This window comes from Protobothrops mucrosquamatus, unplaced genomic scaffold (genome assembly GCF_001527695.2).
Source record: "Protobothrops mucrosquamatus isolate PMUCROS unplaced genomic scaffold, P.Mucros_1.0 scaffold3911, whole genome shotgun sequence".
Taxonomy (NCBI): domain Eukaryota; kingdom Metazoa; phylum Chordata; class Lepidosauria; order Squamata; family Viperidae; genus Protobothrops; species Protobothrops mucrosquamatus.
In genome coordinates this window covers 103390-115234 of record NW_015389856.1, presented here as the reverse complement: position 1 = coordinate 115234, position 11845 = coordinate 103390, and the positions used below count along the sequence as shown (strand labels likewise).

The following is an 11845-nucleotide window of genomic DNA, read 5'->3' as shown; positions in this document are numbered from 1 at the left end:
TTCTTCAAAACAATAAATGCTCATCTTCCAACATTTTAATATTGATAAATAGGTGCTTCCCATTTCTCTATGCAATGAACATTGTCTCCCTGGTTATCAAAAGAGGAAGAATGAAGGAAAGAAATTCTGCTGTTATGATTGTGTTGAATGTCCAGAGGGGAAAATCTCTAAAGAGATTGGTAAGTTAACAAATCATTCAATTTTGTTGTTATACTGTCTAGTGTGCTGAACACTTTCCGCTAATTAAATTGTTTGGTTTTTCATGAATAAGGATTTTTTAAAAGAAACTTAATGGGGTAATGAAATGAAATCAATTAATTCATGAAAAATTATAAGTTCTTACAATGGAATTACAAGGGTTGATCACAATCACAACAATGTTTCAATTAATTAATTAACCAAGCAAGCATCATAGTAGAGATTCAGAACATTTTCACTGAAGAAAATCTATGCACACTGAAAAAAATAATTATTTCAGGGTTTTTTTCAAAGATGAGAAATAAGAAACCAAAAAACATGATTATGAAATTTAAAAACTACCTATAAAAGAATGACTGTGAAGGTGGAGAGGAAGGAAGGAAGGAATTCAGAATTGATGTCTTTTGATTTTACTATGGAATCCAAAAATCTCAAATGTGCACTAATTAAATAGGGACACTCTTGAAATATAATAATGAAAATATGAATTTCTGAAATTTAAGGAAATGAGTATTTACTTCTTAGGAAGAGTGGACAAATTAATGAAATATATCTCTTAACAATAATCAAAATCTTTAGATGTAATGAGGAATGTGATTAAAACACTCCCTACTTTAAATGGTAATAACTTTTTCCTTTCCAACCAGTCACTTACTTTATTTGTTTGTTTGTTTGGTGTTTGTTTGTTTGTTTGTTTGTTTGTTTATTTGTTTGTTTGTTTGTTTGTTTGTTTGTTTGTTTGTTTATCCATCCATCCATCCATTCACCCATCCATCCATTTGAGCACAGTTTTGCTTCTTTGAGAAATACTTATGCATATTTTTTCTACAGTGTGTAGCTCTCTTGGATATGTAATATCAAAGCATTTTATATGCAGACTGATTCAACATTCTCTTTAGGGGGTAAACACAAGAAAATAAATTTTAGCAGAAACATAGAAAGAAAACAAAAATAGTGATATTAAATATAAAGGCATATATACTTCTCTTACAGAAACAGAAAATCCCTTTTACTTTATAATTTTTCCTTCAAATATGTAATTATTAACCTTTCTACAATTTCCTCCTTGAAATATTATCTTTCATCTTTCAGTTTGAATTTGGTGAAACTATTATACTTATGTACCATAATTTGAATATTATTCAATATTCAATAAGTCAATATGGTTTCAGATATGAAAATGATCACTTCAGTTATTGATGAATCCTTTATTATAACAAAGCAAATAAAGATAAAATGGATTTTGATGGAGTTTGTGAAATTTCCTTATGTATAATCAAAGCAATATTTGATGTAATACCACAATACACAAAATATACATAGAGAGATGTTCAAATGCATTTTCATATTGTAGATTCCATCATTTGTACCAAGGACATAAGCATCAGGGTGTGGATAAATATGAAAATTAATAATTATCATTCTTATGAATCTTCATTGCCATTTTTTTCCTTTTAGACACTGTTGCTTGCTTTCAATGTCCTGATGATCAATATGCAAACCATAAGAAAGATGGATGCATCATGAAAACAATTAGCTTCTTATCTTATGAAGAACCTTTAGGACTCAGTTTAGCCACCATTGCTACTTTATTTGTCCTCACTGCAATATGGGTGTTGGGAATATTTATTAAGCACAAAGACAGTCCTATTGTGAAAGCCAACAACCGGGATCTCACCTACATTCTCCTCATCTCCCTTCTCCTTTGCTTCTTCTGTTCTTTGCTCTTTATTGGACAACCTGGGAGAGTCACCTGTCTCCTCAGACAGTCTGCATTTGGTCTCACCTTCTCATTGTCCATCTCTTGTGTGTTGGCCAAAACCATCCTTGTTTCTCTTGCCTTCAAGGCCACCAAGCCAGGATCTCAGATAAGGACATGGGTGGGGAAAAGATTGGCTGTTTCTGTTGTCCTGCTCTGCTCTCTACTCCAAGCAAGTATCTGTATTGTTTGGTTATCCACCTCTCCCCCATTCCCAGAATTAGACATGCACTCAACAACTGAAGAAATGGTTCTACAATGCAATGAAGGCTCAGTCGTTATGTTTTATTGCGTTCTGAGCTATATGGCTCTCCTTTCACTTTCCAGCTTCATTGTGGCATTCCAGGCTCGTAAACTTCCTGACAGTTTTAATGAAGCCAAGTTCATCACCTTCAGCATGTTGGCTTTCTGCAGTGTGTGGGTCTCCTTTGTTCCAACATACCTGAGCACCAGAGGAAAAGCCATGGTGGCTGTGGAGATATTCTCCATTTTGTCCTCTAGTGCCGGGCTTCTAGGATGCATCTTTTTCCCCAAATGTTACATTATTGTATTTAGACCTGATTTAAACAAAAGGGATCAACTGATAAGAAGACATGTTTAAAAACCTTTTTGATTATGTTTTTAAGTTGAGAGGAGAAATGTCAAAATTCAATCTTTTAAATATATTCTTATAGGTGTGAAGAGATTGTTTAGCATTGTGATTTTCTTGTAGCTCTGAAACCTGAATTTATGAAAAATTCTGTCAAATTATGGTATTTCCCCACAACTGTCAAAGAAGGCTCACAGAACGTAGTGGGGAATACTAATATGTTTTGAGGTAGAAAGTGGATAAGAATACAATTTTTGCTCTAAGTTTGTTCATTTTATTTATTATGCTATGGTTGTTAGTTCTATAAGAAAACACNTAGTAGGAATTTTTGTTTAGTTTCTCCTCTTCCATTTTACCGGGATACATGCTCTCCATCTGTTTCTTTTGTTAATAGTTCTCAGTAGTCTCTTTCAATATATGATTGAATCACATTTCATCAAATACAATAATCCAGTAATTTATATATAAAGTGTGGAAGCATTATATGTATTTATTACAGATAAAATCTGCATAACAGGAATCTCCCTTATAAAAAAAGAGAAGAGCAGATTCCCCTTTATCTCTGAAATGAAATCATTCTCACACTTTGAGAATATTCTCTAGTATAGCAGTCTGCATCCGAGAGCTAAGATTAAATTGCTTCCACTTTTCTTCTTTTATTCTACCACTTCTGTAAATGAAGGCAAAACTTTGAATCTAGAAAACCAAAAGAGGCAAGAATTTAAAATTCATTCAGTTTATATTCCATTCAAGTGGCTTTTTAAAAATGTATTTTTCCTGGTTTGTAATTGTGAAAGTGATCTAAACAAAGAATTAATACACTCCCGAAATTCACACTATTTATGAGTAATCAAAGTAAGAGGAAAAGTAATTGAATTTTATGTCCAGGTTTTGATGGGCAGTTAAAAAAGAAAGATTTTTATTTTGTTCTTTTCATCTATTAATTAAATACAAAGCAAGACAAATTAACAAGAGGAAAATGAAACAAAACAAAACTGAAAAAGAAAGAAATATCTATGTTTCATATAGGAACCAACAATAATACAATCTTTCTATATAAATAAAAATGTAAATATTCGTTTGTTCAAAATTTTAAATCTCCGAAATTTCTTCACTGATTGCTTTGAAATTTTGACACAACATTGCATTCAAATATGCACGTGTTTTTATATACCTATATTATATAGATGTCACACCTGTGACAGGTAAAAACAAGTTTTTAAAAAAAAAACAGCGCCATCTGTTGGACGTAAAAGCAACACACGCTTTTACCAGACTGAGCCACAGCAACACGTGGCTGGGTACATCTAGTTGTTAATATTTTACATAAGTATTCTACATTATATTGAGAACTGGGGCTATTTACACAAATATAAGTGTTTTAGCTTATTTGAAATGGAAAATCTATTTTCTAAATTCATTTCTTAATTATCATGAAATTCTTTTAATGGTATATTCACATAGGTATGTGAGAGTGGCATGGCAGCCTAGAGGTAAAGACGCTAACCTCCCACTCGGAATGTTGAGGCCTCAATCTTAGGCAGCGGTAGAGAGAAAATATCTGGTGTGCACTCCATATATGGGTCAGGAAGGGCATCCATTGAGTAAATTCTCAGCTCCATTCAGTTGTCCCAACTCCACCCGGAATAAAGGGACAACATGGTCATAAAAAGAAAAAAATCACATAGGTACAATATGTGAATTTAGTACTTGAGAATATTAAAACTTTTATCACAGGAGAATCCATGTAAAAATGGGATATCACTAGATGTTACAATTGTAAATACAATCATGGACTTTATTAGGTAGCTTTGGTTGCACAACTGGTTTAAAAAGCCTTGGATGAAGCAGATTACCTGGATCCTTTTCAGTCAGGACTGAGGCCAAGATATGGAGAGAAATGATATTGATTGCATTTTTGGATGATCTCTGGCATTCTTGTCCTACTTGACATCTTGGTGGCTTTCAGTCCAATAGATCACGGTGTCCTTCTCGATCAGCTCAGAGGATTGGGGCTGGGTGACATGGTGTAATTCTGGTTTTCCTCTTTTCTTCAGGGTCAATTATGGTTGGTAGAGAAAGAGGACTAGAGGTCCTCTCCTTGTGGAGGGACATTCAGCAGCTCTCCAAAGGATATATGATGGGATTCCTAAAAACAAGTACCAGGTATCAACTCCAATCAGAACAATTGCCTTGCCCTGATAACAAATCCCCTCCAGATAGATTTTGATCAGGTTCTGCAGATTAACCTAATCAATCTCTTGTGTTATTCATATCACAATGTAACAAGACCTACAAATTACAAATTACAAATGGACCAATGTTCTATTCCCAAAATATCCTGGGAAGTGATGTTATTACAGAAATACATTTTGTTAAAGTGCTTCTAGTGAATCTTACATAAGCACAGAAACATATTTTGGTTGAAAAGTGGAAAATAACCAAAGTTTTATTATTCAAAGTGTAGCTTTGATATGAATTGAAGTTTACCTCTGAACTTTTCCAATTATTACATCACAAATAGAAAATAAATTAGGAAATACTAAATTCATATATACATATACACAAACATACACATATACATACACACACACACACAGACACACACTGTCAACAATGGAAGACAAAATGTTGAAGACATAATTACCTCCCTATTAAAATTATTTCAAAAATAATAATTTTCTCCCTTCATCAAAAGTGTAAAGAATTCAAGAAGACATTATAGAAAATAAAAGAAAATATTAAGAAGGACTGCTCCACAAGAGACTGGGTAGTAGAAGACAAGAACACACAAGTCCTATGATTTCAACTGCCACAAATTAAGTTCTGTTGGTGGAACTCTATATTGTCATTCAGACCTTTTTCAATATTATCACTAATTGCAAAAAGAATCAGGGCTAAAAGTTAAGTTTTCAGCCTTGCTCTAAATAGGAATTTTGAGGCTGGTGAATGCAGTTTAACATGGAAAACTGCTCCTGATGGAACATCTATACTTAGAGAGCAGTTGTTGTCCAGAAAGTTCTTTTTTCTCCTATTTCCACTCTTCAGAGTGAAGTCTTAGTCAGGACAAGATATAAATTAAGTCATTTATGTGGATCTATTAAGAATTTTCTTTTAGTTTTTCCACTTCCTTTTTACAGGGGTACATGCTCTCCGTCTATTCCTTTTCTTAGCAGTTTTCAGTAGTCTCTTTTAATATCTGATTGAATCACAATTCAACAAATCCAATAGTCAGGTACTTCATATGAAAACTGTGGAAGCATTATATGGAGTTATTATAGATAAAATTTGCATAACAGGAATCTACCCTATTAAAAAAGAAAGGAATAAAAGAACTTCTTTTGAAGAGTTTCATCTATCGGAACCATGACATTAGTACTTGAGAATATGAAATCTTTATCACAGGAGAATGCATGTAAAAAATGGGATCTCAATAGATGTTACAATTGTAAATACTTTTATGGGCTGTATTAGGTAGAAAATATTTCTTCTTTAAAAGAGAAAACGATTTGAGCATTGCTTGCATCAGTGGTTCAAAAAGTCTTGGATGAAGCAGATTACCTGGATCATTTTTAGTCAGGATTGAGGCCAAGGTATGAAGAGAAACAGTATTGATTGAATTATTGAATGATGATGATGATGATGATGATGATGATATGATAATAACAACAACAACAACAACAACAATAATAATAATAATAATAATAATAATAGTAGTAGTAGTAGTAGTAGTAGTAGTAATAATAATAATAATAATAATAATAATAATAATAATAATAATAATAATAATAATAATAATAATAATAATTTGGAAGTGACCTTGAAGGTCATCTAGTCCAACCCCCTGCTCAGTCAGGAAACCCTATACCATTTCAGACAAATGGCTGTCCAATCTCTTCTTAAAAACCTCCAGTGTTGGAGCATTCACAGTTTCTGGAGGCAGGTTATTCCACTGGTTAATTGTTCTAACTGTCACAATGTTTCTTCTTAGTTCTAGGTTGCTTCTCTCTTTGATTAGTTTCCATCCATTGCTTCTTGTCCCACTTTCAGGTGCTTTGGAGAATAGCTTGACTCCCTCTTCTTTGTGGCAACCCCTGAGATATTGGAACACTGCTATCATGTCTCCCCTTTTCCTTCTCTTCATTAAACAAGACATACCCAATTCCAGCAACCGTTCCCTGTATGTTTTAGCCTCCAATAGGTCAAGTAGGAAGAGAATGGATGTACAACTGACTTTCCACCCATGCCAGAGATCACTCTAGAAAGAGGACAGAAAAGACCAACAAAGATGATTATCTTTGTTGCTCTTTTCTGTCCTCTTTCTAGAGTGATCTCTGGCATGGGTGGAAAGTCAGTTGTACATCCATTCTCTTCCTACTTGACCTATTGGAGGCTTTCAGTACCATTGATCATGATGTCCTTCTGGATCAGCTAAGAGGATTGGGGGTGGATGGCATGGTGTTATGCTGGTTTTCCTCCTTTGGAAAATAACCAAAGTTTTATTATTCAAAGTGTAGCTTTGAGATTAATTTAAATTTACTTCTGAACTTTTCCAATTATTACATCACAAAAATAAAATAAATTAGGAAATACTAAATTCAGCTACATATATATATACACATTGCCAACAATGGGAGACAACATGTTGAAGTCATAATTATCACCCCATTGAAAGTATTAAAATGATAATAATTTTCTCCCTTCATCAAAACTGTAAACAATTCAAGAAGTCATTATAGAAAAGAAAAAAAAGAAAAATGACTGCCCCATAGAGACTGGAGAGTAGAAGACAAGAACACACAAGTCCTATGATTTCAACTGCCACAAATTAAGTTCTATTGCTAGAACTCTACATTGTCATTCAGACCTTTTTCAATATTATCACTAACTGCAAGAAGAATCAGGGCAAAAACATACTCTTCAGCCTTGCTCTGAATAGAAATTTTGAGTCTGGTGAATGCAGTTTAATATGGAAAGCTGCTCCTGGGCGAAAATCTATACTTAGAGAGCAGATGTTGCACAGAATGTTCTTTTTTCTCTTATTTCCACTCTTCAGAATGAAGTCCCTGCCGTGTCCACCAGGTGAACCCATACCTGTTCCAAATGAATGGTACCAGCAAGGGGACTATGTCATTGGTGGGATGGTATCTATGACTAGCTATCAATTCAATGAAGTTTCATTTCAGCAGCATCCTTCTCAGGAGTATTTTGGCCATCCAGAGTAAGGAATTCTTATCTTTTATCTTTGTGACATCTCTAGATTGCTTCATTTATTAATGAGAATACTTTCTAATAAAAGATACTTTATAAGAATTTTATAAAGGCATTGCTTATTTTTAATGCAACAATATTTATATTGGAAAAACCTTAAATTAGGAGACCAATTTCTATCATTCACCTTTGTGTCATCTCTAGTTAGAGGAATTGCAATGAACGATGGGAAAGGTAATTATTTTCTTTGATTTAATCTGCAACAATGGAAATAGTTTACTGTAGTTGAATTGGAAATAGATTTCAATTGGTCATTTTCCAATTGTGCATGTGTATAAGGTAAAGCACCTCTCTGTGGTGCCAGGGAAATAATAAGGAAATATTTAATGATACGTGTAAATTCATCCTTTTTTCAGCGTGCTAACAAAGTTTTACCAACATATCATTTCCTTGGTCTTTGCTGTGAAAAAGATCAATGAGAATCCAGAAATCTTGTACAATGTCACTCTTGGCTTCTATATTCTTGATAGCTACTACAATGCAATAATGACCTATCGGACCACCCTGGACCTGCTCTTCAGATCACAGAGATTTGTTCCGAACTATAAATGTGACACCAGGAGAAATCTCATTTCTATCATAGGAGGGCTCAGCTTTGGAACTTCCTCCTATATCGCAGATCTGGCAAAGTTTTACAAGATTCCACAGGTAGGGTCTTTGGGAAGAGAGGCCTGAAAATTCCCCCCTCTTTTCTTTTTTCCAAACTGGGCTTATTAAAATATCCTTATTCTCTGGCCACATTACGCAACAATCTGACCAGATTTGTTGGAAAATATGAACAAAAAGATACAGATGATGATCTATTTCCATAATATGTGTTTCTTTTAGCTCACATATGGGTCATTTACCCCACAAGATGTTCATAGCACTGAGATTCCATTCTATTACTCCCTGGTTCCAAATGAGTCCTCACAGTACATTGGGATTATCCGACTGCTTCAACATTTTAGGTGGAGATGGGTTGGGCTCCTTGCTATTGATAACAGTCAAGGAGACCATTTTCTGCAGAGCATGGAGTCCCTCTTTTCCCAGCATGGAATCTGCTCTGCTTCTACAGAAAGAATCCCATTTTTAACCTACTGGGACAAGATTTTTGAAATGTTCATAAAAGGGAAAAATATTTATAAAAAAATAATTGATGAGAAGACCAACACGTTCATCATCTGTGGAGAATCTTTGACAATTGCATGGTTAACGGATATAATTTTTTGGCTTGACCCTGGACATGAGCAGAGTTCCTTGGGAAAGGTATGGATCATGACTGCCCAGATGGATTATTTATTAACAGGAATGAATAAAAAATGGGATCGGCGATTCTTCGATGGTGCCATTTGCTTTAAAGTTCACTCAAAAGGCATTCCAGGGTTCAAAGAATTCCTGAAGTTCATAAAACCTCCTTGGATTCAAGGAGATGGATTTTTTCCACTTTTCTGGGAACAAGTATTTGATTGTTCATTACCATCCCATTCTTTAACCAAACTGGACAATCCCTTTTGTACTGGAGAGGAGAGGCTAGAGAACATTCCTGGGGCTCTTTTTGAGGTAGAGATGTCTGGGCACAGCTATAGTATCTATAACGCTGCCTCTCTATTGGCTCAAGCTTTACATGCTCTCTTCTTACTTCGATCTAATCGCAGACATTTTTTGAGGCACAAATTATCAGAATATGAAGATTCACAACCATGGCAGGTGATTTGTGTGCTACAAGTATTTTGTACTAGATAATAACAAAGTACAAACCTGAGGTGTATGATTCCAAAAGGGAAGTTGCAGCTACTAAAATGGATTTGAACATTTGTCTATTGATGATATTTATTGCCATACCTTTATTTTCATCCCTGTAATTGTGGGAAATGGTGCATGAAGAGGGGAGCTAATGTGATGGACTATAGTGAAATGGCAGTTTTCCTGGAAGGAGGAAACACATTTCAAGTAAAATTTGTGGGGATAGAAGAGGCACTATAGCCTCAAATTCTGAGGTGACAGAGGAAGAGAGTTAGAATAGCCACACCCTAGAATTTCTCAGGGTATATCTCTTAAAGTATTTAGTATGGGAAGATTTTACCTACAGTGTGTAAGCAAATAAAAAACTTTAATTCTGGCTCAATTTTTCTGCATCAATAGAATAGAATAGAACAGAACAGAACAGAACAGAACAGAATAGAATAGAATAGAATAGAATAGAATAGAATAGAATAGAATAGAATAGAATAGAATAGAATAGAATAGAATAGAATAGAATAGAATCTGGAAGGGGCCTTTGAGCTCTTCTGGTCCAGCCCCTTTCTCAAGCAGGAAAACCTATACCATTTCAGACTAGTGACTGTCCCGTCTCTTTTTAAAAATTTCCAGTGAGGGAGCGCCCACAATTTTTGGAGGCAAGCTGTTCTGCTGGTTAATTGTCCTCACTTTTAGGAAGTTCCTCCTTAATTCCAGGTTGCTTCTTTCTTTCATCAGTTTCCAACCATTGTTTCTTGTCCTGCCCTCTTGTGCTTTGGAGAATAATTTTACCCACTCTTGTTTGTGGCAGCCTCTTAAATACTGGAGTACTGCTATCATGGCACCCTTGTTTCATATTTTCTTTAGATTAGCCAAACCCAAGTACTGCAACTGTTTTTCATGTTTTAGTCTCCAGGCCTTTGATTATTTTAGTTGCACTTCTATGAACTTTTACCAAAATCACAACATATATTTTGTAGTATGGTGACCAAAATTGGTTGCAGTATTCCAGGTGTGGTCCTACTAGGGTTTTATAAAGCGGTACTAATACTTCACGTGATCTAATCCTATGCCTCTGTTTATACAACCCAGGATTGTATTAACTTTTTTAGCTATTGCTGTGCATTGCTGGCTCATAGTCATGTGATCACGCACTAGGACACCAAGGTCCTTCTTACAATTTCTGTTTTTGAGCCAGGTCTCACCTAATCTGTATTTATACATTTGATTTTTCCTGCCTAAATGAAAACTTTTTTCCACATTAAAACTCATTTTGCTGGATAGGGCCCATTGTTCCAGTTCAGTGGTTGGAAACCTTAGCTCTTTTAGGACTTGTGGACTTCAACTCTCAGAATTCCTGAGCCGGCATGGCTCAGCTTAAAACCTCTCCCTTTCCAATCAGCATGGCTGGTTCAAGAAATTTGGGAGTTGAAGTCCACGAGTCATAAAAGGGCCAAGGTTGCCTATCCCTGTTCCAGTTTGTCAAGATCTTTTTGAATCCTGAGCTTTTCTTCTGGGGTATTGGCTATAATTGCCATTTTAGTGTCATCATTCTTCGGCTTAGGTTCAAAGAAATATGTTTTCTATTTCAGCCCGTGAGCCTAGTAAAATAAACTCAGTGTGTATAACCCAAAAAGGGGAAAAAAAACTATAAGATGAACATTAGTCGATTGATAACTATAATACTATACCTTCATTTCCATCACTGTAATAAGGTTTATTACCTGATCATCTTCAGTCATCTTCAGATGAAAGGATTAAGGTTTAAGTGAACTAACATCCAAATCCTAGTTTTCAAATCTTTATGGCTTTTCAGTAATTTTACCTTTTTCTGAAATTACTTGAGGAATGCTGCTTAGCTGAGGCAACTACCTTTCAGCCTTAGCATTTCCTTAGGAGCCGTATAACTGTGAAAATGTTATGCAATGAAAAATGGGTGGGATGTCAAAACAAAGCTGGAAGTTGTTTCTTTGATTTTTCATATCTCTCTTCCCAATCAACATCAAGGACTGGGTTCTAAAAGATATGGAAAGCTAGAAGTATACTTTACATTTCATTTGATTATTATTCAAACTGAAATATCAGATCCTTCTTGTTATCCCCCTGTGCAGAGGATAGGAAACAAGTTCTCAAGAGGCTGGAGAAATGGACTTTGCATGTTTCAGAGTTTCTCACTCAAAAGTATAGTACTACTTTGATAAAAATTGCTCATACATTTCTATTGTTTTATTTTCCTGTTTTATTATTCCCATTCATATAGCTCCACCAATTTCTGAAAGGCATGAAATTCAACAATTCTCTTGGAGAAT

General features: G+C 34.8%; 2 protein-coding genes across 2 annotated transcripts in view; both read left to right on the top strand.

The window, feature by feature from the left end:
- Positions 1-2558, top strand: part of LOC107298359 (vomeronasal type-2 receptor 26-like) — a 5266-nt gene extending 2708 nt beyond the window's left edge. Inside the window, exons 2-3 of the mRNA XM_015827737.1 lie at positions 53-179; positions 1657-2558. Of these exons, the coding sequence (XP_015683223.1) occupies positions 53-179; positions 1657-2558 (1029 nt within the window). The remainder of the gene's footprint in view (positions 1-52; positions 180-1656) is intronic.
- Positions 2559-4611: 2053 nt separating this feature from the next.
- Positions 4612-11845, top strand: part of LOC114923478 (vomeronasal type-2 receptor 26-like) — a 16675-nt gene continuing 9441 nt past the window's right edge. Inside the window, exons 1-4 of the mRNA XM_029286504.1 lie at positions 4612-4712; positions 7603-7767; positions 8174-8465; positions 8646-9506. Of these exons, the coding sequence (XP_029142337.1) occupies positions 4612-4712; positions 7603-7767; positions 8174-8465; positions 8646-9506 (1419 nt within the window). The remainder of the gene's footprint in view (positions 4713-7602; positions 7768-8173; positions 8466-8645; positions 9507-11845) is intronic.